The sequence below is a fragment of the Phaenicophaeus curvirostris genome, chromosome 1 (genome assembly GCF_032191515.1).
Source record: "Phaenicophaeus curvirostris isolate KB17595 chromosome 1, BPBGC_Pcur_1.0, whole genome shotgun sequence".
Taxonomy (NCBI): Eukaryota; Metazoa; Chordata; class Aves; order Cuculiformes; family Cuculidae; genus Phaenicophaeus; species Phaenicophaeus curvirostris.
Window position 1 is genome coordinate 186,183,725 of NC_091392.1, and position 25,790 is coordinate 186,209,514.

Consider the following 25,790-nt stretch of genomic DNA (forward strand, 5'->3'; position numbering starts at 1 on the left):
ATAGTAGAGACTTATTGATTACTTTTTTGAAACTCTAATTCCCTAGGACAATACTTGCTTTTGGCGCATTAATGCTGTGTGCCCAAATCCACAGCCTTAATTAGGCAAAAATAATGCTGGAAGACACCTCTAGGTTTTCTGAAAACAGTTATACCAACCTTTAATTAGAAAAGGTAGGGATCTGACATGGTCTTTGCGGTGGTGTTGGCAGCACACTTGCAACCTGGGACACCCATGAGTAAGGAGAGCACACGTCCACGTCAGGACATGCCAATTCACATGAATCCTTTCGTCAACACAGAGCGAACAAACAGGCAGATGGATCCATCTGCAGTAACTGCAAGGAAACTGTTAACCACACACAGTACACTCACTGTGCAGAGACCTGTCTTGTCGCTGTGATTTCTCATTCCTCATTTAGATTTGATCATTTCTTGAGAACGCAACAGCAGACACAGCATGGACTGCAGAACCTTCATTACTAATGGTAACTCATAAGACAGAAAGGATGAGCAGGTCTGAAGTTGATTTTGGCAGGCAGCAGTAAGAAAAACTAGGATGCAATTTCAGCCTTATTCAGATCAATGGGAATTTTGCCACTGATGTCAGTGGGACCGAGACTTCGCTCCACGTGTCTGCCTGCAATCTGAGAACATGTATTCTGCAAGTCCAGGAGACTCAGTGAAAATGGGACCCCACAGAGTTCATCTTAAATTCATTGTTTGAAATAAAACTACGTGGATTCTTTTTGCCCTTTTTAGTTATCTGTAAAACAAGTATGCTAATGCTTTGAGTGCTAAACAATACAAGGTGTGTAGGAAGACATAATATCTTTTATCAGGCCAGCTGATATAGCTGGGGAAAATCAGACAAGCTTTCAGGCTTGTCTGAAATGCTTTGAGATGCTCTAATGAAAGGTGTTCGAGCTGTGCAAGGGATCATTAAATTACATTCTTCCTCTCTCTGGAAATCATTTAGTGATATTTCAAAGGAAAGATGTTGTACAGAAATAACTGATTTCTATTGTAAGTGCTGTCTGGATCAAAATACCTTCCTTCCTCTCTCTAAAGAAAAATATGTTTTAAATTAACATGTTAAGAATAATTTTGTGGTATAATACATAGTCCTATGAGATGTTCTGTGTTCAGGGTAACTCAGAAGATCTGTAAGCATATTTCAGTATACACAAACAAAATGGCTGGATTTCTGTTTAATGCTTAGTGGGAATTATGAAGGCATCACTGTAAAGAAATTAGCATCGAAGCTCTGTGCAAGTGGCTAATGAAGAAAAAAGGCATATATGAGTCAAAACCTACATTACGCCTGTAAGCACTGTTTTACGAGCCTTCAAATTTTCACTACTGAGCGTGGGCATCATGCCTTCGAAAGCTGTGAACCAGTTAGTGTCCATGAAGGAGAGACAGAAATAACCACTTAACCCGCTCCTGTCCCTGACTTAATCAGGAAGGACACAATGAACTGGGAATGCTCACTCAAAGTTAGCGAGGGGTGATAGAATAAAAGCATTATGGTACTGCAACCATGAGTGCAGGAAGAAGTATCAGTGCCATCACGGAGTCAGTGGGCACTGAGCTTATTGGGGGGTCATGAAGGAGTGAGTAGGTGAGGTTCTGGTTTACCTTCTAAATGCAAGCAATGATGAAGAGGAAGCCTCAGGGTCCCAGGGTCACCTTGTTTTACAGCCTCCATCACACTGTGATGGACACACAGGCCAAGTCAGCTGCAGGGCAGGGATTGGAGGGACCTCTCTCCAGAGGGAGAAAGACCTTCCTCTTCCCCATCTTCCAATCTTAATTCCACTTATGCTTTGTCAAAAAGGTTTAACCCTACATAAATTCTACTAGTATCACTTTACTTTTACTTCAGTTCAGTGTCAAGATACAAAAGGTGTCAAGAATAGAGAAAACTGGGGAGGCGGAATCTTTAAATATGCGAAAAGTAGTTGCAAAGCAAAGGAGATAAATTGCAGCAAAGGAGATTTACATTAAACCACTAGACAAACTGTCCAGGATTAAGGAAAATTAGGCATTAGTATAGACTACCTAGAGAAATAGTGAAACTTTCACTACTGGAACATGCCAAAAATGGCTTGAATAAACATCATCAAAAGTTTCACTACTGATGATTGTCCACTGAAGTGAAGAATAGACTTGGAGATTCATCTGAGAAAGGTTACAATGCATGAGCACATTTTTCTGGATGCATTCTTTCTTCTAACCCCACTTCGCTCCTCCCCCCCCCCAAGATATTGTTGGAGATTTTCTGTTTGTTTGAGATGCATTTCTCTGAAAATATTTGTCTAAGACCAGAGGGGCCATTTATCTTCTCAAGTGCCTGTTCCTCTCCACTGATCACAGATGCAGTCACAGATGACTGGCTCGGTGTGTACACCTACTTATCGAATCCATAAAGTCAGATGAGACAATTCCCATCCTTAATGATAAACTGTGTCCTTTCTAATATATTCCTAGATATGGCACTCAAATCTCCATTATTCATTCCAACTATAATTACTTGTGCATGTATGAGGTGGCACCCATACCACATAATCATAATGTTATTTATTGACCTGTATTAGTAATTTTATCACATTATACTTAGATGCCATATGGTGCAATGAAGAATGCAATGAAGGTTTCCTATACAATGGACAGAAAACTTCCACACAACAATCCATATAATCTATTCCACTTTTGCATTCCATTCCTATTTAGAATATCACTAAAGTGTATGGTATCTCAGGAAGGAGAATATTTATTTTTAGATCTAAGAGCCAGCCAAAGCTCTGCTGAATTGCAGGTAGAGCTACTAACTGGGAATGTAAGCAGCTTTATTTCAGCAGTGTGTGTGAAAAACTAAGGTGTTTCTGATATACGGTATTAACCACTTCTGTTTTCAACGTCTGTATACAATATATAAGCGCTCAAACAGTCTGTATGAACCTATGTGTTTACATTGCACTCATTCCACTACAGGACTAAACCTGGGCATGGAAGACACATCTACACTATGTCCTACACTGAGGTCCAGGGGACAAGCCTGAGCATCCAATTGTCCCCTCTGCTTAAGTGTTAGCTCCTCTCCCTGGGGACCTGTTTAGGTAGATACCATGTATTCAAGATAAGGTACAGATCTTGGGTAGTTCACTCTTGGGATTCCCCCCAAGTGTAAAGAAATCCAAGAACATTATATTTGGCTCCCTCAGACCCATGGTACTCTTTCAATACTATTCTTGCAGGCGCTGCACTCTTGAAAGTACAGAGGAGGGACACCACAAGGTGCACACGTGCTCCAGGGTACGGGGCCCATGGTGTGGACAGAGCAATCTGTAGTAGCCTTCAGCAGACTGGGTGTTGAGCCAGCAGGTCCCACAAAACCTTGGAATGGAAAATTGCTCCCTCTCTTGTGTGGATACATACTTTGGAGCCACTTGCAAATAATGGCAAAGGGAGTCTGCCCAGATCAGCCAGCACTGCACACAGCAGTGGTGCTGGAGGCTGCCTTCATAATGCAGAAAGGTCCCAAGGACTGTCCGTGGTGGGGCTGGTATCATAGCAAAACAGAAATCCAGAATACAAATGACAAAGGTGACCAGGAGTAACAGCACAGGATCACCTCCCCAATCTTGAGAAAACTATAGAATATTGTGCTTTTGGAACCTTTATTTTTTAAAACAACCTTTGTTCTTGTTTTGTAACCTGTAATTATGGAACCTCCTATCTTACATCTTCTTATGCACAAGTACCCTCATCATACACATAATTCTCCACTGTAAAAGGATGTGAATTAAGGCTCTGTACTGGTTTTGGCTGGGGCAGAGTTAGATTTCTTCTAAGGAGCTCATGGAAACAGTTGATAACACAGGGATATATTCATTTCACACAGAGTCAAGGCCTTCTTTGCTTCTCAAAGTGCTCCACCAGCAAGCGGGCTGAGGGTGCACAAGAAGCTGGGAGAGGACATAGCTGGGATAGTTGATCCCAACTGACCACAAGGATATTCCAGACCATATGACATCACACTCAGCACATAATGATGAGGGAAGATGGTGGAAGGAGGGACGTTTGGAGTGATGGCATTTGTCTTCCAAAGTAACCGCTACGCATGATGGAGCCTTGCTTTCCTGGAGGTGGATGAACACCTGCCTGCCAATGGGAAGTATGGAGGGAATTCCTTGCTTGCTTTAAGTTTGCAGCTTCAGCTTTACCTGTTACTTTCTGATTCTCTTCACATCCTACTAGGGAGAAAAGTGAGTGAGCAGCTGTGTGGGGCTAAGCTGCCGGCTGGCATTAAACCAGGACAGGCTCATTTTGTAAGTACATTACATTTTAAAAATGCATCAACCATGAAAATTAAACACAACAGTTCCCTTCTCTTGTTTTTTTTTGTTTTGTTTTTTTTTCTTTTAAGGTGATATGAAAAATTATTTGAATGAGGAAATGCACACAAGACAACAGCATATATAGGTTTAGTTCCAGCTTAGCTTCAGCTATGCTTCATTGTGGATTTCAGCTTCTTCTTTACTTGATTCTTTAGGAATGTTTTCATTCTTACTTTCATGGAAACGGACCAGAAAGAGGTGAGTACTTCAGCTAAAACAAGCAATTAGCCAGGTTGAGCTGTGGAAGGTCACAGATAAATATAATTAAACAATCTCTTCACAGGTTATTAAGAAGCCTACTCGATGACTAGTGAACTTTAAAAAGCAGCACAAGATGTCGTGTAAAAATTAGTAACTATTAAAATCTATGAACAGTTCTCTCACCTCATTGGATTTGTGCCCAGCATTCCTAATACATGCTTGTTTTAAAGGAATACTATTTTAAAACAGGATATTTAATTCTGTAGCAATATGAAATATCTTAAGTGCCAGAGACTGGAAAAGTGTCCCAGTGGTGGTCACTAGTGGCACCAAATCTCTCTTAACTGGAATGACTTTTAGTAATTCGAAAATGAAGATTTAGTCCATCTTGTGTTTGCAGCTGAGCCTGGGTGGTTTTAGGGGCTGGTACACAAGGCAATTGAACCTAGCTTGTTCTAGTCTCCATTTCTCTATGGGGTGGGATTCAGCTGGCCAAATGCAGAAACTTCATATTGAATAGGAATATTTCACACAGTTCATATGAAGCACCATCTAAAAGCCCAGATTATCCATTGATTTGAAAAAGAATCTAAGGCAACTAGCTCATGTGCCAATGTCCGCACCGCCAACTATTCAAGTCAGATAAAGCTGGCATGTCTGTTGAAATGTTAGCAGCTCTTGGCGGGGAACTTCTTAAGCTACTCAAACTTGATTACATTTGCTTTATGTTAGTGGCAATGCAATGCTTTTAGGCTTATTTACAAAATTTAGAATAGTTTTTCATGGAACGTGTAAATCCTAACAGTTATTTTGTTTAAATTACGACCTTCTTCACAGAGATAACACAGTTATAAGGCTATATTATCTTTTTCTTACAGTGATGAAAACCATAATCAGCTTCCAAGATATTTGTGAAACTGTAATGGTATAAATATCATGTACTTGAAAAGAAGGATGCTTAGGTAAGAGAATGAACCTCCTTAACTTACATCCTGAAACTGAATCTATCTTTTTCTCAGTGGCATGCTTGGCAAACAGGTCCCCGAGTTCAACAACTCATGTCTGTGTCTTGCTAAAGCTCATCACTTTCTTGGGTATGCAGGTTTAACTGTTCACAAGGTCACGTGAAAAAACAGATCAGAGCCACGATCTAGGCTGAAAGTAACATTTTCTGTCTCAGAATTCCTTTTAACTCAGATTATTTCACCAACCTAGCTGACCATATCAACAGCTGTACTAGCACAAGTGACCGAGCAATACACAAAAGCAGAGGGCAAGAACAAGTGTTGAGGGGTGGAGGCCACTTAAGCCAGTTTTGTTGCCAAGGAAAAGATGCAAAGAATAGCACAGAAGAGCATTCAAAGTTGAAGAGGCTCCTCCAGATGATAATTCAGAGCAGAAGCTTTAACTAACATCGTCTGAATTGCTCTCTGGAGGAGCCTCTCTTACTCCTTCAACTATGCAAGGCATCTAGGAAGACAAGCCTCCTAATTTAGGCATCTAAGTTAGATGTTTAACTGTAGGCAGTGAATATTCGCTCCAAAGAATGTGAAAGGAATATTATAATAATTTAAAATATGTTTAACCAAAGCTGTAACACCAATGTCTGTTCTTTTATGAGATACTGTTCTTTGTGTCAATGTCCCTCCACTGACACAACCATGTTTCTCATTTATTAGATAAATGAACAACATTAACAAAACACACATCATCCAAATACAGTCCAAATTTTGAAGTTAAAAAAAGATTCCCAATTTTATACTCAAAATATGAACCAGATTAAGTTGTTCACATGGAAACTACTGCATGTTCCCTATAGTAATCACATTAGGGGACCAGAAAGGGAAGAGACATTCTTCACAATGATCACCAGTGAATCTTATTTAACTTTCTTGCGCTCCTTAAAATTTTTTTTTCAAGTTTTTAGTTAGGAACTTCGGCTAAACTTCTATCTGTATTTACATCTTGCCATTTACTGCACTGCTCCCAACTAGTCAGAACTTTTTTACACATTCAGTGATGGGGGTTTGAGAACTTATTGATAAATGACAGAAGCTGCTCATCCATGCAGATGCAAGGCCTCTGGCGTGCTTACCTCCTGCCCCGCTCAATCTTGTTACTTAGGCACATACCAAAACTCATGTTTTAGTGCATCTTTCTCCAACATGACCACCTTCACTGCCATTGATCACAGCACTGTTCGAAGGACTGTTTGAGACAGTCCTGGAAAGGATTACCAATACACTAAAGAACGCTCTTTAAATGTAGCTATCTTCTGTTCTGGATGAACGTGTTCACAGGAGAGGATTGTTAAAGCCAATTCATCTTCTAATAGCTCACGCTGCAGAGCTGTGACTAACGCCTAAGATATCAAAAATGCTGTGCAACCATTAATACGTATTAGACTGTGCTTTGTTTTGGTCTAGTGGTTTGGGCATCTAAACACTACGCAGAAAAAGTTGCCCAACAGCTCCTTTATTTAAAACTGCTGCTTTTAAGTCAGAAAAGTACCTACAGGGGAAGGAGAATAATATATACCAGCATAACTTAAAATTAATGGTTGTGCCCAAGTTAACAGGCTCAACTGATGCAACTGTTTGTTTCAGATTATTAAAGCCAAGCATCCTACGGTTTTGTACCCATTTCCACTTAGCCCTCACCACTTCAATAAAACAGGTACGTACAAGTCACACATGGTATTGCAACCGTGCACAGAACCAGCTGCTGCAAGTAGCACTGAGCATGGAGCTGTCGGTTATTTTATGTGTGCAGACTGGGCTGCTCGTCGCCAGATGACATCTTTAACAGCTAAGTTCTGCCTACCCTGTGCTCAGCAGGGGCATCAGCTAAATCCATCATTTCTACCATGCTACTTATTACGAAAGTAAACACCTGCAACATGCTTCAACATGTTAAGTACACACAGAAAAGAATCACAATACTGTAGTTCTTGTTAATTCTTCTAATTTCCATCCAAAGACTTGAAGCAGCAGAACTGGGTTTTAACTGATTTTTTCAACCTACCATGGCCTTCCTTCAATCCACCTCAAAGATCTGTCTGCTTTTCTACCTGTATCTTCCATTAATCTGGTGTTGGCTTGTGCTTCATAATTTTAATCAACCTAGTCATAACTGGCATGACAGCTTTCTCTCTCTGTGGCTCTAAATATGCAACAAATGCATTAGGTGGGACAACTCCCACCTGCATTTAGGCATCTACAGTTCAAATATATTTATACTGCTCATTCAAGTCTTCTATAGGCACTGGAAAAACTTAAACACATTCAAGGCCCAGTCCACCTTGTTCAAAGCGGGAATTGTATTCTCAAAGTACCTATCTCTCTCTCTACCATTAAAAAACTTAGAGGAAAGCTAACTCAGAGGGAAAGGTCTGCAAGACAGATGTCCGCATTTGACCAGATAAACACAAACACCTGTGTCCATTCCTCCATTTCCTTCTGAAAATCAACTGCTTTCCCTTGAACTGTTCTCTATTAAAGAATGCACAGCATTTTGAGACACACCTTGTGTGAAAGATGTTGACTAAACCCTTCTACATTGCCACTCCATCACAATTTCTCAAGGTTCATACTCTTCAGGTTCTTTCCTAGGAGAGAAATTGGTAGATCTGTTATGCTGATGAACACCATACCATAAAAATATCTAAGCAAAAGAACAGTTACCGTGTGTGTATGAAAATGAACACTGTGTCTACTGATGCTTTTACCGAGTTGTGCATAACTTCCTTTGGAAGGTTAATGCCCATGAATATGTGACATGCATCTTCTTTTCTGTATTGCTTCCCTATTGTTTTTCACCTTCCATTATCACAGCATTTCTAAATGTAGCCTGTAAGACCTTTGGTAAAGAGTTACATTTGCATGTCAGCATTAAAGATTATTATGAAGGCATAATAATTCCTGTAGTCTAGTTAAATATAATTGCAAGGGGAACGGAAGACAAAAGCAAAGGGCAGTTCCTAATTCACAGGCATCTCGTGTATGTTTTCAACCTTCTTCAGCAGACCTTTGAGTGTGGGAGGAGGTTAAAAATGAAGCTCGCTGTGACTTTGTGCTAAAAGCCTGTGCCAGCCGTCCCAGTTAGACACAGTCTATGGAATTTATGTAATGATAACCAAATCAATTCAGAAACAAGTTTTGTTAATCTGACACAGACCCTAAGAGTGGATAGTTTTAAACTCTGATAGCGTCTGCAATTACTCTAGTCGAAGAGACACTCTGGAAACAAATCAAATGTTCATAGCAAAATAGTTACATTCATTTATATCAGCTTCTGATTGAACTGACTACAGTGAATCAGAGAGAGAGGGCACACAATCAGCTCTGCTGGCAGATTTGCAGATTGCTGAAAAACTGCGTAAGTCTCTTGTGTCTGGCCCTGTGTAATGCTTCCCTCCACCAACACAGCTGGAGCCCGCCTAATTGCAGCCAGTGACACTCACCAACATCACGCTATCCAGAACCGCTAGGTTTATAGCCTCTATCAAAAAAACAAAGGATGTAACTGTGAGAATATGTTCGCAGAACACGTTTCAGCGGCTTCAGGTGTCACACCCCTCCCAGCAATTTCCTACCTTCTGCTTGCCTGAGATCACTGCTTCACAGCAGAGTCCCAGCTGCTTCAACACAAGGCCCACCAAATTAGCTTAAACTGCTCAGAGGGATGACTTCAATATCATATTTTGTATTAAAATGGATTAGAAATATTTATGGTTTCCAATTCGGGAACTGTTGTGGAGGCAGGAACCTTCAGTGAGGAGGTAGAAGAGATGGTCAGGCGTTTTTTCCATCACTCCAGCCAGATTTGCTGGAATTTGTCTAACTGTGGCAATAGGAAAGGCTATGAAACTTCACACTCATGGCTACCGTTCTTTTGCCTTATTAAGAAGTTTATGAACTTCTGATTGTCTGGCTGGACTAGATGACCTCCTGAAGTCCCTTCCAACTGGAATTATCCTATGATCCTCACATATACATAATATGCAGGGCTAGGAACCTGGAGAGATGGTTTTCTTTGGGCTGACCCAGTCCTTTAGCAGTTCTTGGCAAACTGTGTAGATCAATGCTTACCAAACTTTGGGTCCAACTCAGGTGACACTGATACTGCTCTGCTGTCAAGCAACTACTTTTAGAAGGGATGTCAGCGGTAGCATGGGTAGCCTCTGCCACTATGAAGCAGCCCCAATACACTCAAGCATTACAAAAAAAAGGGATGGAGAAAAGAAACCCCAGACCAAACAGCGATTATGACTAAATAACCCACCTTCTCTGTGCCACCATTTCTTAGCTTGGGGATATGATCGTTGAATCAGGCAGTTAATGTGCTGCCTAATGTGATAAGAGGTATGTAGTCTTGTGGGAAGGAATATTGTGGCAGTGCTGGGAGCAGGCTGCTTATTATCTCCTTTCCCTAAGACGTATCAAGCTCTGTGAAGTCTGCACAGCATCTATGCTTTTGTGTATGTGAAAAGACAGCAGGAATTGATGTCATGGGCAGGCAAGCTTGAAGAAATCTGGAAAAAGGGGAAGCCAGAGTTGCAGCTGTTATGAATTCATCACGATTTTGGCCCCAGTTCTAAAATACTCACAAAGGCATAAGAATCTCCACATGATGTTGAGGGAAGCAAGATCTGTAGATATACGAATGACACATTCACACATGCTGTATTGTTTAAGAGCCACACTGAGCTTTTCGTTTCAATCCCTGCTTTTTCACTCGTTTCAGTTAACATTTCTGAGAACCTTATTTTGCGGTACCTCACGCTGCTACCTTAAGGTAACTACAGTTGACATTCTACGGAGAAATCACGCGTCATTAACAAGAGCGATCACAAGATCATCATCAGAGCTGCCACCAGGCAGTTCCAGCAGCAAGAGTCACCGCAGTGGCGCAGCTGCCGCAGAAACGCGGCTCAGCCCCGCTGGGATCCCCACGGGCAGCTCTCGCCTCCCTGTCTCTGCAGGGCCAGCTTGTTCAGAAACGTGATCCAGCTGAACTCTGGTCATTTTTTGGAGGGGCGTAACTGGTTTTCCACCGAATCAGACCCCAGGCTTGCCTTGCCAGATGGCAATATAATCGTTATTGCTGTGTAAGTAACAAACAGGAAAGCGCAGCCGTGCTCAGAGAGGAAGGCAGGACTGCCCCTTTTGGTGGCAATGCGGACACGGGCTGGCGTGCATTAACTGTGGAACGGCAGCCTTAGAGAGGTTTTATAGCCACACTGCTCCCCTTGCGGGAACCAGGCTGTTCGGAAATGCTGGGAAACATCCAGAAGACAAGGACTGAGTGGCGCTGCCCGTGATTACCAAGGATCCCTTTGGTTCCAGGAACTGGCAAATCCCCGAATCTGTTATGTTAGTGCTACAGAAAAGCCACAACACCGCTAGCAGAGACGGAGCCGAGTCCCGTTCTGCGTGCCCTCCCTCCCCTCGCCACTCCGGGGGCACAGCCGAGGTCTACGTTCGGGGCGAGCTCATCCTGTAAACCCCGAGCCCGGAGCGCCGTGGGGGCTCGGCTCCCGCACGGACACCCCCCTCCCTCCGCCGGGGCCGGGACGCTCGACTGGGTCGCTCTGCGGGGGCCGAGCGGGGGCAGGCGGCCCCCCCGGGACTGTCCTTTGTGTGCGGCTCGCCGGGAAACCCCACCCTTCCCCCCTTTCTCCCTCCCTCGCTCGCAGGGCAAGGCCGGGGGCGCTCGGGCGCGGCGCCTCGGGGCGGGTGCCGGGATGCCGGCTCCTCCCCGCCGTCGCCATGGCAACCGCCCGGCGCCGCCGCCATGGCAACAGCGCGCCGCCGCCTGCGCGCTCCCCCTCCTCCGCCCCCCACCCCCTGCTCCCCCCCCCACCCCGTCCCTCCTCCCCCCCGGGTCTGGCGGAGCAGAAGGGCTGCGCCCCCTCCCCGCGCCGCTCCCGCCCGCGGACACGCACCCCGGCTCTCCCAGGTAACGGCGGGGCCCGGGCGCGGCGCTGCCCGGCGCTCGGAGCCCTCGGCCGCCCTCCCGCCGCTCCGCTCCGCCGCGAGAGGGTGGGGGGCAGCGGGAGAGGCGGGCGGAGGGCTAGAGCGTTCCCCTAACACACCGCCCCGCGCGGTGCCTGCTGGGAAATGTAGTCCCTGCTCCCCCGCCGGGCGCTGGGCACGGAGGGGCGAGGCGGCGCGTGGGGACTACAAATCCCAGCGCGCTCGGTCGCGGGGGGCGCCGCGCGTTTGCCCCCGCGGCGGAGGCCGTTGTGCGGAGGGGGAGCGAGGGCATCGGGGCGACTCGCGTGTCCGGAGACGCCTCGGAGGGGATGGTGGGGCCGCAGCGCTCTGGACGGGGGTCAAAGGTGCCCCCTTTACCGCTCTCGGGGGCGTGGAAGGGAGCGCAGTGGCCGAGGAAGGGCGGGAGGCGAGGGGAGGGGGAGGATGGGGGGATGCAGGGATTAGGGGAGGATGCAGGGATGGGGGGATGCAGGGACTGGGGGGAGGATGCAGGGACTGGGGGGAGGATGCAGGGATGGAGGGGGGAGGATGCAGGGATGGAGGGCATGCAGGGATCCGGGGGAGGATGCAGGGATAGAGGGAGGATGCAGGGATGGATGGGGGAGGATGCAGGGATGTGGGGGATGCAGCGCGGGGGGGATGCAGGGATGGGGGGGTTTCGTTTCGTGGGGAGAAAGGGTTAGACCGTGTTGATGCGAGTGGACAGCCAGTGGAGGCTGAGGAAGGAAGGAGTGCAGGGAAAGGGGCACGTGGGAACGCGGGTATCTGGGTGGAAGGGGAGCGGCTGGGCAGATGGCAGGGGAGGGCTGCGCAGCAGGCAGAGAGGGCTGGAGCTGGGGACATGGATACAGGGCAGGCACCGACAAATGAGGGGCCCTGGAAAGCCTCTCCAGCCTGTTTACTTCATGGTTTGCAGTCCCGTGGCTCTGTTGAGCCGGTTGCCCTAGGTGATCTTTATATGAGCAGGCGCAGCGTTACTTTTTAAAATAATTTTGCTTCATTTCTGTTGTGCCCATGTTTCTGTCATGATGTCAGTATTGGCATTTGCCTTTTCCCCTCTCCGTTCCCTCTGGTGACAGTTCTAGTGTTACCCTTTATTTTGTATTCTCCAACAGACACGGAGGAGGGGGAGAATAAAACAACAGTTCCTGTTCCATATAGTATTTAAAATATACAAATTTATGATTGGCATATTAGAGGGTGTAATATTTTCTTCCTGAAAGTCTATATCTTAAAAACATCAGTGCATTATATATTGATGTTGTTCATCTATTCGTATTACTGTTTCAGATATCACAAAGGTGGGTTTCTTTCCAGAGGTTGCAGCCCCCCTGTGATATAGTGGGATGTGTCCCTGCCCATGGCAGGGGGGTTGGAACTGGATGATCTTTAAGATCCCTTCCAACCCAAACTATTCTATGATTCTATGACATTTGATTTTTATTGCAGTTGAAGATTTTGGGGCAGTTTCTTTTTTTCTTTCTTTCCCTCCACCCCACGTCAGATATATCCTAGGCAGCTTAGGCTTCTTGCAGCTCTTGGTTCTTACCAGACCTCAGAAGCGAACATTGCTGCTGCATCATGCTTCCAGGATGCTTTGTTCTTGGAATCTTGGGCTTTTGAATGGGTAATGGTGAGGGATGGATCCTGCCCTGAGCTAGTCACTATCTCAAGATGGTTAGAAAAGTAAATGGAAGATAAGGAAATGACAATAGGCCTTTATCTGGGTTGCTGTGTAAATAATTGCAAAAAAAGACACTAATTCTTCTGGGGGTGAGCTGAGAAATCTGAGGACTAGCAGCAATATTCATATAAATGTATATTTTAAAGAATATAAACTATTCTTTAGAAGAATTTAAAAAACCAAAATGCTAGTAAAAAAAATACACATTCATAGTCCTAAAAAGCCAATTCTTTGAAATTCAGAGGAGAATTCAAAAGGTGGAAAGGGATCCAGGCCTAAATTCTGACCTTATGAGTCAGGGTTATAAACACATGTGTGAGTCTATTAAACCTGTAATTATTCATGGAAAGTTCATCTGTGTTGCAGATTGGCTGCGGTAGGAATGTAGCAGCACCAGAACGGGATCTTTGTGAAGCTGACTATGGTCTGGCAGGGCTCGTGAGCTGCAGCGCTGTGGGAACAGGGCTGTGCTGTATCCAGGGCCAGGTGCAGGAGCAGTTTAACTGCCTTTCTTGGCACGCAGCCCGGCCTAATAAACACTTTGAACCCAAGCTGGCTTTGCACAGACCCATCTTTGGAGTCTTTGGTGGCACATTTTGTCTACCAGAAGTGCTTACACACGTGATGTGTAGAGGAGCAAGTGGTTCCACAAAGGGCCAGAAGGATTATTGATGTGGGCTGTGTTCCACTTGGTTGAGTTCCAGGCAAGTCCTGCAGAATCCTCTGGGTAACTGAGCCCTAAATCCTGTCAGAGGAGGGATCGATCACATCAGGGCCGGTGCCACCTGAGCACTGACTTGGGTTTGGTGTGTTACTGATGCCAGAAGTGCTGGAGAGAAGAGAGACACATATGGAGCCAGCCTGGATCCAGTAGAGCTGAGATAAAGAAGCTAGGAAGCCTCTCACTGCCTAAACTGCATGTTTATGGAGCTACACTCCCTAGAGTACTCCATGTGTGTGTTAGCTGTTTTTGTCTCTGCCACTCAGCCTAGCTGATGAACACCTTACCCTGAATAGTGGTGATGTGACCATATGAATATAACTGGAGCTGGTACGTGAGTTGCTCTGGAGAAGACTACATTTTTGAAGTCAGGAGTAGAATGGCAATCTATGATTCTCCTCTTCCTGGTTCTTTAGAAAACTGTGGTTTGAAGGCTTTGCAAGCGGTCATTTCATTCTCCAGGCTACTACTGTTAGGTGCAATGGCATCTTATCTCTAGTTAAAACACTGACCAGCTGTTTAGTGGTTATTTTGTGTTCGTGCACACTGCTAACTTGTGGTGAATGTCTTTAATTCATTTGAAGATTTTTTTTTTCCTCTTGCATTTAAAATAACAATCAACTCTCTGCTTCAAGTTAGCTCTCAGAAGATTCCACACAAAAATAGTTTGAGGGCTGTGTGCGTGCTTCTCCTTCCCGATTCCATACGCATTTCCCCATTAACTCCATGGCTGCTATTTCAAGACAGAGTTTTGGTGCAAAGAAGCCAAAAACCCATTAACAGAAAGCAGTGAACTGAATTGAATGATCCTTTGGTGCTGGGTTTCCTGGACTGTGGGGTGTGTGTGCGTGCTTTTTCTGTTGTGTGCGGCTGCTCTGAAGTAAGATGTCGAATGGGGAGAGAACACTCCAATGACATTACCTGCTGCAGCCCCCAGTGCTGCTGCTGCATCTGCGATGGCAGCGGCTCTTGTTGCTGCTGATGCACACAGCTAAAGGGGGAAAAAATAGAGCAGTGGCGTAGCTTTTTGTCTTTCGTTCAAGAAGCCTTTTAAATGTAGTTTAAATCCAGATCTGCTGGAACTAAGCCACATCCTTATTTTTATATATATATTTTTAACAGGAGTTGTGATCCTGTGACGTAATGATCATGGGACTGCAGCTGCAAGTTTAAACAAAGCCAAATTAACAGGGAAAGAGAGATTTTGCTGTGGAACTTGGCAAGCATTTTGTTTGTTTGTATTTTATCTGACAATGATCAGTTAAAATGTTGTTTTTGTCATGTGAATGTAATGCCTGATAATTGTCAGCAGCATCAGTGATTGCTTCTGAGCAGGGACAGTTAATTATTAGAAATGAAGACCAGTTGTTCTGCATCCGCGTCCAAACTAAAAGGGATAATCTTTGTAATAGGGCAGGCAAGACTTATTTAAATTCTTTTGAATAACTGCATCTTTGAATAACTTATTCTTAAAAGTTATACAAAATACATCAAGCACTTGAAATACAGTCTGTATTTCAGTTGCAAATAGACTGCTGTAGGCTTTTAGTGGGAATCACGTGCCTTGCAGGGAAAAAATGCTTTTTTCTTCCTCTGAGAACATTCCAGTTAGAGTTGCAGTTTAAGTAAGGTGCTGTTGTTGTATTGTTAAATGTCTCTACAAGTTTTAACTTCGAAAGGAAAATGGAAAACAGGAGTGTTGTACTATTTAAGTAAAAACATAATAGAGGGAAAGGAAGCTGTTCGGAACTGGCTTACAGAAACAACATGGCCTTAAACTAAGAAGGGCAGGTTTAGATTAGTTGTAAGGAGATGCATCCAAGCAGTAAGATGAATTTGAGAAAGGAACGACTAGAGTTAATTGCTTAGACTCTGGTAATAGAAATGGTTGCACGTGCAAACAGATAAATCAAACCCTCTTAACACTGGAATTCTCTTCCTTGCTTTGCTCTGTGTGGCAACAGACCTGTTTTGCAGTTGTGCAGCGGCAGAGGGCCAGCCGGGCTCTGTTCTGTAGAAGCAGAAAATGTACAGTTGTACCTCAGCGCTGGATTTCAGAAGATGGTGCCCGACAGCGTGGCGCTCTGTCTCGTGATGTTCATCGGGTCTCTCACATTGCGTCTCGAGATGCCCAGCATCACACTGCACTGCTGATTTGCAGAAAATGAGAAACAGAATTAGTAACCAATCTTCATCTGTGTATGTTGAGGCCTTTCCAGATGTTCAGCTGTCCAGTCAGCAATACTGCACAGCTGCTACGACGTGACACCATATGTCCAGCAATCTCAGGGAGCTGTGGAAAAGTTTCAGTCAGAGAATGACACGTGTCCAGAAAAAAAAACAGGTATTTTATAGCCCTATCAGTGAGGATTTAACAATTAATTTGAAGATAAGTCTGATTAGTATGCAGTAAATAAGGCAATGTGATTATTTAAACTATGAGAGTAAAGCAAAAATGAGTAACTGGTAATTGGGTGAGTGTCATCCGTCCTGTGCAAGAGTTGAGTGCTTGTGCTAAAAATGGGATGCAGTTGTGTAACTGGTTGTGTCCAAACACACAGGCATAAAAGAGACACATAAAGACAGAAAAGGTACCTTTTGTTTTGGCACTTGCAGAGCTGAGTGTTCGATATCAAACAATAAGCAAAACCTCTGCTGTGGACCCCATCTATAGGGGAGGGCATTTATTGCCTTAGGTAGTGCTGGGATGAGGTTAAGCAGGAGTCGGGCTCAAGGGGGGCAGTTGTCCTGCATCCCCACTGGCATAGCGCACAAGTTTGGAATAGTGTGCTTAACAAGCTGTACCGCCTTGCCCACTGTTCACACAGTGACTATGTCTGCCTGTGGATATGTTTGTAGTGCTTTAATGTTACAATAGAGACTGTCTTTTGGATCTTGCTCAATTGTGCGTTGCTTTAGCTCAGGGAGAAAAATCTTTGCTGACCCCAGATAGGGATCAGCTCAGCTTATGCTCCAAAGAATAGAGATTAATATCCCCTATGACCTCTTAGCCTAGCTGCTGCAGGGTTTTTAACAAGTGGGCTTGAGACCCCATTTGTGGCAGCTATGCCAGCGTGAATGTCTGTAATGTCTCTTCTTGTCAATGATCCGTGAACTAAGGAATCTCCAAGGATATCTTGATGTGCTGTGGAGCCTTTATGGTCTGGTGCAGGAAGGAACCGTGCAATGATACAATGAAAAGCCAGTGTCACTGTTCTAAATGTACCTAACAACAGTTGTCCTTGGCTGTGTGTCTGCTTAAAATATGTGGCTATGATATGGCAGGAAAAACATATTTTAAAAAAAAAAACATGTTCAAAAAGCAAACAACAAAAGTACTATTTATGACTACCGTATTTCTGTTTTCTTGGATATTTACAGTGTTGTATGAACTCTGTAATATAATATAGAACAGATAATCAAAAATAAGGACATAACATAAAAAAGATCCTGACTAGTTCCAGCCTCTTCTTCCTCCCTGCCCCTGGTGCTGAAGAGTGGCCTTGTCCAGAAAATGATTCAGGAAGGAATTCCTTCCTAATAAATAAATTTTGCTTAATTTTTGACATATTTGTTTTAACTTGCTTTGGCTATTCTGAACCACTATTGCCATCGCTGATGTGTGTAAAAGGTTTGTAGCTTAAACCACGTTTAGCCAGTAGTTTAAAATAGCCTGTCATTTTGCAACAGGACCTCAAAGAACTTCCTGGGGGACTGTCTTGGGGTGCACTCATTTAGGACTGAGGTCTTCAGTTGCTTTTCAAATGCGTCTCAGGTATTTGTGTGATGTTATAGTCACCTTCGCAAGCTATGTTACTTGCTTCGGTGTGTAGGGTAGGTGATAAGTAGAAATGAAGTGCCTGAATCCAAGAGAGAGATCCAGCGGCTTTTTTCAGCCTAGCTCTGGAGGCATCAACAGGTGCATCATCAGTAGGTACATACATGTAAATCCACCAACTTCTCTGTGTGCTCCAGGCTTTAGTTCTTGATGATGTTTGGAAGCTCTCCAGCTTGACAACCTGGGCATCAAACTCTTGCTTAAACTTCAGTGTCACCAGCTTCCCTCTTCCCAGTTCTCTGTTCTAACTACTCTTCTGAAGTGTTTGCGTGGCTGCCGTGTCTTGCCTCCTGCTCATGGGTTGGCCCAGCTTCCACTGGAGATGAGGAGGTTGTCTCTTCCGCTGAGTGGGGCACTTTTCTGGGCCTAAGGGGAGCTGGAGGCGAGTGTCAGCCTTCTTAAGGGAAAAGGGAGTGAAACACATGCCTGCAGGATGGAAACTACCTGTAATAAACAGATACAAGAGACTGCTTAAGTAAATACACGTTCTGTTAGTATTCTGTATTTATAGGAATTGAATGCAGCCAGTCCTTAGAAATGTTTTATTTACTCTGTCTTTTTTGCTACATCCTCCAGAGATTTGAGGACTCTTTTCTTTAGAGGGACAAGCTGGTTGTGTAGTAGATCCTAACCTAGAGGTCTTTGAAGATGGGGCAACAGTTTCTGCCCCAGGTGGTGTTTTGTTCATTTGTAAATTGACTTATCAGGCCTGAATGGGTTGTAACCTGTATTCCGTCTGTATCTTTTTATCCATTTCCAGTGCAATGCAGGTGCGTCACTTTTTCCTATTGCTTATTGTCTTCTGTGTTTTAAAATTAAATGGTCTTAATTGCTACACAGCTAGAGCTCTCTCAGGATGTATCCTGCCCTTCCTCAGCACCAAGAGAAAACAAAATTAGTGTTGTTGCCCTTCCAGCTTAGTTCTGCTCCTGCCCAAAAGTTTATGACAGGCTGTGAGAATGATGTGTGTCACAGTACAAGGACAAGTAAGCCCCAGTGCATCTTGCCAACTGTGGGTAGCAGCGTGTTCTTGCCATCAAAGTCTTCAGCCGCATGGAAGCTGTGTGGCTGGTGGGCTTAAGTGAGGGCAGCAGGTTTCCGTGGCTTTGTTGCAGGGAGCAGGGGTGAAGAGGTGGTGGGGCAGAGCTGATGTGCAGCTGCAGGCAGCAGTAAGGACCATCAGTTTGGCACTGCTGAGAGGCAGAGTAGGTGTTCACTATATGCAGCGCTCAGCAAGGGCAGAATGAGGGTTGTGTGGACAGATGTTTAGTTTATTTATTCAGGGGCTTGAATTTTGCTAAACACAAGGCCTAAATACAGAGGCCTAAGATACACCCTCCTTAATGCCATCTTGATCTTGTCTTGTCTGTTCTATAAAAAATACTAACGTTTTTATAACCCACTAGGATGTAAAAGGTTGTTTGTCCCTGTTCTGGCTTCTCTCTGCTACCACCTGCTCCTACTGCACACACCCTCGTATCACAGGCTGCCTTCAGCTGTGCAGCCTGAGCTGTGTGCTGCACCAGGTCCTGTGCCCTTCCCTCTCTCCATCTGGCTGTATCCCTCCTTCCTTGTTTCTTCACTGTCCAGGTCTTGCCAAACTCTCTCTCGATGCAGCTAGTGGGCGACCCTCCGAGCCGGCCTCTTCCCCCTTGGTCGGTGCAGCTCTGGATTGCATAGCTATAGAATCATAGAATCATAGAATGCAGTGCTACAGACTAGGAGAAGTCTGTCTAGAAAGCTGCCTGGAGGAGAGGGACCTGGGGGTGTTGGTTGACAGCGACTGAACATGAGCCAGCAGTGGCCCAGGTGGCCAAGAAGGCCAATGGCATCTTGGCTTGTATCAGAAACAGCATGGCCAGCAGGACCAGGGAGGTTCTTCTCCCTCTGTACTCGGCACTGGTGAGACCGCTCCTCGAATACTGTGTTCAGTTCTGGGCCCCTCACCACAAGAAGGATGTTGAGGCTCTGGAGAGAGTACAGAGAAGAGCATCGAAGCTGGTGAAGGGGCTGGAGAACAGGCCTTATGAGGAACGGCTGAGAGAGCTGGGGTTGTTTAGGCTGGAGAAGAGGAGGCTGAGGGGAGACCTCATTGCTCTCTACAACTACCTGAAAGGACATTGTGGAGGAGAGTGTGCTGGCTTCTTCTCCCAAGTGACAGGGGCCAGGACAAGAGGGAATGGCCTCAAGCTCCGCCAGGGGAGGTTCAGGCTTGATATCAGGAAAAACTATATCACGGATAGAGTCACTGGGCACTGGAACAGGCTGCCCAGGGAGGTGGTTGAGTCACCTTCCCTGGAGGTGTTTAAGGGACGGGTGGACGAGGTGCTAAGGGTCATGGTTTAGTGTTTGATAGGAATGGTTGGACTCGATGATCCGGTGGGTGTCTTCCAACCTGGTTATTCTATGATTCTATGATAAATAAAGTGGCAGGCACCACTTCAGTCTTGAACCTTAAATAGAAACCTTCCTGTAGAACATAGTTTACTATTGAATATGTGGTTCAATAGAGAAAGGTTGGCCTTCAAGTTTGCCTTAAAGTCATGCTGTGATTTAGTACTTGTATAAAACAAGTTAGTAAAACCCGTAAAACTTAAATTGTTTTGGGGACTAGGGGAAGGTTCTACTTTGGGAATCACTGTTTTAAGAAATCTTAAATTTGGATCGCTAACTCTGCCATAAATCCCAAAGTGGCATGTTAAATTTAAATTAAAAATCCACGTCCGCACGTGGATGTTGGAGTACTTTGAAAGAATATTGAAACAGAATGAGGCTCTCGACTTTGTCTTTTGTGGAGCTTTCATTCAACCATAGCGTAATCTTATTAGGGTGAGGGCTCTTGAAAGTGCTAAGTGCAGACTTCCCTGATGCTGGCTGGCACATCTAGGCAAGTGTGTAATACAACAGTATAAAAAGCAATTTAATGCCTCGTATGATTTGTGATTCACGGGTTGATGGCTGCTAATATATTGTAGTGATCTGCAAATTAAAGTTTGTCTTGTTATGTTCGGTGTGGGCAGGATATTTAATTTTCTTGCATTAATTTAACTGGATTGAGGCCAAAGGCAGCAAAGAAGTTGTGGCTTTTATCACTATTAAAAAATGATGATTTGTGATCTCAAACCTTAGGCTAGTAAAGAGATACTCCAGAGCTAAATGGTTGAAAAAGAAGGGGACTGGAAGGGAAAGGAGGGTGCGGAGACACAATTCAGCTATGAGAGAAAAACAAAACTAAATTCTTGTGGTCTGAATTGTTTTATTATTCAGCATGTCAAATTCATTTTTCTTTTGATTATGTTCTCTTCTAGATTTCTGAGTGAAGATGAATTTAGCAGAGATTTGCGATAATGCCAAAAAAGGGAGAGAATATGCACTGCTTGGGAATTATGACTCTTCTATGGTGTATTACCAGGGTGTCATCCAGCAAATCCAGAGGCATTGCCAGTCGATCAGAGATCCAGCTATAAAAGGGAAATGGCAACAGGTAGGGTGAAATAAGGTTGCTGTCTTTCTGTTACTTGATATTTGAAAAACACACTATACTTCCAAAGCCTTTTAAGATGTAGATTTGAGATACATATTTCAGTTAAGTTTACAACATTTCCTGTACAATATTTTGTTGATGTTTATGGGAAAGTGATTTTTATGGCATGATCAAAAGGAATTCTTTTGTTCTAATTGAATCAATTTTTTTATTGTTTTCACTCAAGATGCGTGGCTAATCAGTGGTTTGTTTGTGTCTGATTGCATATTTTGCAAAATCTGTTTTGCTGAGGACTTCCTTTTGCTGTTTTATCTTTCGACTATTTAATGTCCAGTAAACTAAGATGTGAGTGGATGGGTTAGCATCACTAGAACAGTTATTTGAGTAGCAATGAGCTATAATACTGTAGTGTACAAATTTGGATCTCCCAGGTAATACTCTTAGCCTGAGACTTGCATACTTGCATGTCCCTGCTAAGTAGAGTACTCTTAAAACCAAGAAAGTAATCCACAGGTGAAATGTAAGAACCCTCAGTTAGCACTTACAGTAAACTCTCTCTCACATTTTGTGGTCCCACTTTTCATTATACAAAGTGTGTTCTGTTCCACCTCCCCCCCCAAAAAAAATTAAAATTGGAAGGTAAACATCTAGTGTATTCCAGAATAAAGAATTCATGTTGCATAAATGTTAAGTTTTTAATTAAGTTTTAATGAAGTTAAGTTTTCTATAAAAGATACAGTTTTGCAGTAAGTAGCTGAAGAGATGATTTCAAGAAGAGTGTTCCTAAATATCATATGTTTAAATGATGTCACTTAAAAACAGAAGGCAATTTGTCCTTTTTATTGTAGCAGGTGTTGTGGTTATGGTTTTGTGCTTGAAACATCTGACACTAACATAGAGTATTTTGTGTACTGACAGCTACAGCACTGTTAGCAATCATTTTGTAATGACAGTACTGTTCACAAGTGTTTATCATAGAACTGTGGAAGCCTGACTAGTTATTAAGAGCTTGTCTGCAAAGCATGTGCATGTACAAGCAGCAGTGATAGTGCCTAGCTTTCCTGGTGATGTTGTAAGCTGAATGTTGCATAGGAGATTCTCACATTCAAGTATTTGTATTCAAGCTCTTCCCCACCCCAGGACATGCTGATGTAAGATGTCCATGCCCCATGTGTGTCCTTTGTTCCTGCTGAACTTGTAGCTGATGTGAAGGTAGAGCATGAGGCTTCCCTTCTTACGCAGCTGCATCACTGCATTGCCTTCACTTTTAGTATTCAGTGTTTCCTCTGACATTGATTCTGCCATTAAACTTTTAACAGCTCTTATCTTGTGAAGGTTACTTCAAATCTTGTGATGTTTTGTGTTGTTTGAACTGCTTCAGAGAAGCCTGTGCACCATGGAGTGCGTGCTATACAGGGGAAGCAAGCCTCAAGGAAAAAAGGACCATTAACACAGTTTCCAGGATTATTCCCTGAGGAAGGTAGCTGGCTCTTTAGCAGAGGATCTGAAGTTGGCACCTTCTCAGAAATTATCCCTTTTAGGTGAAAACAGAATGGCCCCTGACAGTGTCCCATAAATGCTTTAGAGAACTGTCTCCAGAAAGATCAGCAGCAGGTGTGGTAGTGCCTGTCATGCTGTGTGCTCATGTTAATTCTGAAACTTCCCAACACAGCGGTAGCAAATGAGCTTTGTCAGAATATCGCTTTGCCATTACTGGTGTCAGTGTTGGCTCAGGGACAAACACCAAAAACTAAGAAGCGTGATTAAAAAAAAAGAAGTGCTTCATCCTCAGGTTGTTTGCCTTCTCATTCATTTACGGGATTATTTGTAGCACTGGGAAGAAAGTGATGTAGCCTTGGGAGCAAATGATGCAGCCTTGGAACTGCTAGCTTTTCCGTACCTGCACCTGAATGGTTTGGTGAGACGTGCTTTCTTACCCATTCTTGATAAATAATTGTTGTGCTTTCTCACTCTTTGAGACAGCCTGAGAGGGAGCTTGATGATGTGGGTGTTGGCACTGCTTTCCAGCTCCAACAGCAGCTACAGCCAAACTGTCAGTCACAGTCAGGAGCTCTCTGACAGACAAACTGTTCTGAAAAAAAAGTTCACAACTCTAGAATAGTATTTAGATATTCTTTTTAGATGACTCTCGTGAAAGAGTTACGCTATACACATTATGTAAAGTTGGCAAAATTTGGGTCTAAGCCACTTGATACCAGTAATGTGCAGAAGCAAAAGATTCTCTTACATGTATGCTTCTTGCAGGTGGCACAAGAAGTAAAGCAACCCTTAGGTCATGGTTAAGGGGATGAATGCAATTGATTTTTTACTTGAAATTCTGTCTCCTCTGGCATATGGAACTAGGCTGTTGTTTAGGTTCTTCAGTTTCTCCATCCTCAGAGGAATCTGAGGAGGATAATACCACTGGTTCCTTTTGGAGGTGGAGTTCAGCAATCTCTAACAGGCACTAGGTAGATAGAGCTTTTACTCTCGGGAGCGGTCCATAGTGTGAAAGTCTATATAGATAAGTGCTTGAAGGAAAAGTTTGTTACTTAAACCAATTCTTCTCTGAGATGTACTGTCTGCATGCACATTGACAGTCTTGAATCTCCTGAAGGGTTCCTGGGACACCTGTGCTGAGGGGATCTGGCAGTATGAAGCATGACCTTCCTCTCTGTACTTTTGTGTGCAGCACACAGATAGGGTATTTGTCCTACTGGTACTTCTGAGGCTGGGAACTCAGTTTCAGGTATTTGTTCAGGTATATGTGTTCCCTCATAAAATAGGAAAGTTCATATGAGTGATATCTCAAAGAATAGTTACAGATGTGGCTCTGGCTGAGCAACTCATACCGGTTACAGGAACCGTTCTCCCTATCTGTTCACTTTGCTACAGTGGGTGCTCCATCCTTAGTAGACAACTCCTGCTACAGGGATCTGTTTTGTGGCCTTTTGTACTATTCTGGATTTTCCCAGTTTATTGAGCAATGTAGAGCAGAGGTGAACCAGAAGTAGTGAGGATTTTGGGTCAGAATGCCAAGCACTCTTGATCTGCCTCTCTTTGCTTAGGTATTATTCTCAAATTTCTACAGGTTGGTCTGACAGAATGATATTCTGTGCAAGTATTTGTTGGCTTATAATTCATGTCACACAGTCAGGCAGCTTCAGCTTTGCAACAGGGCTCCCAGATTTCAAGGAATCCTTGTGCTTGATGCTGATAGTTAAGAGGAGGAGGAGGAATGTGAACATGTATCGTTTGCTCCCCCTGGGAACAATTGACTGATTCAGTTCCACTTGATACTTTACTGCTTCTGGGACTTCAAAATCAGCGCTGACTAGGGGAGAGGGATTGTTTTAGCAGTCTGGCACAACCTGCAGAACCTCATGAGGGAAAAAAATTGCACCCTGGAGGGTTCACCAAAGCAGTGGTGTGACAATGTAAGAATTCCTCTGACCCTTTGGAAATTTTATTGTCACTGATCATTTGATAACTAGCTCATCTTGGGGATATAAAGGGTGACCTGCCCTTTAGAACCTTATTTGTTTTGCACCCAGGGAGTTCCCAGCTTGCTTTTGTGTGTCAGCTTAGGGTAGCTCCATTCTTATCCATGCACCTAGGCTTCTGAGCTCACATGGAAAAGAAAAAGCTACTTCTTTGTTTTGCTTTGAGATTTGGCTGATGTGTAGGCATAGCCTTCCATGAAATGCAGGCTGGGACTGGAAAGATTCAAAATCAGAATCAACTCATCTCTCTTCTACTTAACAACAATAAAAGGTAGGTTTACTTTCATGACCACTGCTGTGAACTTTACTGGTGTTGACATTCCCCCTGTTTATTCCAAGAGAGTTTCTTGGCTGTTGCAGTCTTTTTATTAGGCAGCTGGCTTGTAGGAAAGAGCTGCTTCAGTGACAGTTCAGCAGCTGCAGAATGACAGCAGAGCGTGCCCCCGGGAGATAGCACTGGCTTACGACAAGGCCAGCGGCTGTCGAGCAAAACCTGCTGCATGTTATAGCCACGTGCTCTGTGTTGCACAAGATCTGAGAGCGCAGGAGCCTCATTCAGACCTGAGACAGGAGTTCAATGATTCTCAGAGCACTTGGAGCAGCCAGCAAGGCACACTTACTGACCATGGTCACTGGAGCTGGTGACGAGGTGCATTGTATGCTTGCTTAAAGAATAAAGGGTAGTTTAAAACTTTTTTTTTTTTCTAAATTTTAAACACCTTTCAGTCAGTCTCAGCTTATGTTGGTTTTGCTTCATGCTTGTTTTATTAACATACTGTAAAATCATAGAATTATGGAATCACTAGGTTGGAAAGGACCCACTGGATCATTGGGTCCAACCATTCCTATCAATCACTAAACCATGACCCTCAGCACCTCATCCACCCATCCTTCAAACACCTCCAGAGAAAGTGACTCAATCGCCTCCCTGGGCAGCCTGTTCCAGTGCCCAATGACCC

At 44.1% G+C, this 25,790-nt stretch overlaps 2 protein-coding genes across 4 annotated transcripts in view; one reads left to right on the forward strand and one right to left on the reverse strand.

The window, feature by feature from the left end:
- MTUS2 (microtubule associated scaffold protein 2) overlaps positions 1 to 25,790 on the reverse strand; it is a 738,607-nt gene that overhangs the window by 126,687 nt on the left and 586,130 nt on the right. The gene's annotated exons all lie outside the window — the stretch shown is intronic.
- The window catches only part of KATNAL1 (katanin catalytic subunit A1 like 1), a 45,675-nt gene continuing 31,345 nt past the window's right edge, over positions 11,461 to 25,790 (forward strand). For 2 of the 3 annotated variants that reach the window (XM_069883032.1, XM_069883014.1), the window contains exons 1-2: positions 11,811 to 11,945; positions 21,153 to 21,328. In XM_069883032.1, the coding sequence (XP_069739133.1) occupies positions 21,167 to 21,328 (162 nt within the window). In that variant the 5' untranslated portion in view covers positions 11,811 to 11,945; positions 21,153 to 21,166. Of the gene's footprint in view, positions 11,564 to 11,810; positions 11,946 to 21,152; positions 21,329 to 25,790 lie in introns of those variants that run through there. The other variant, XM_069883022.1, reaches the window with a different exon arrangement.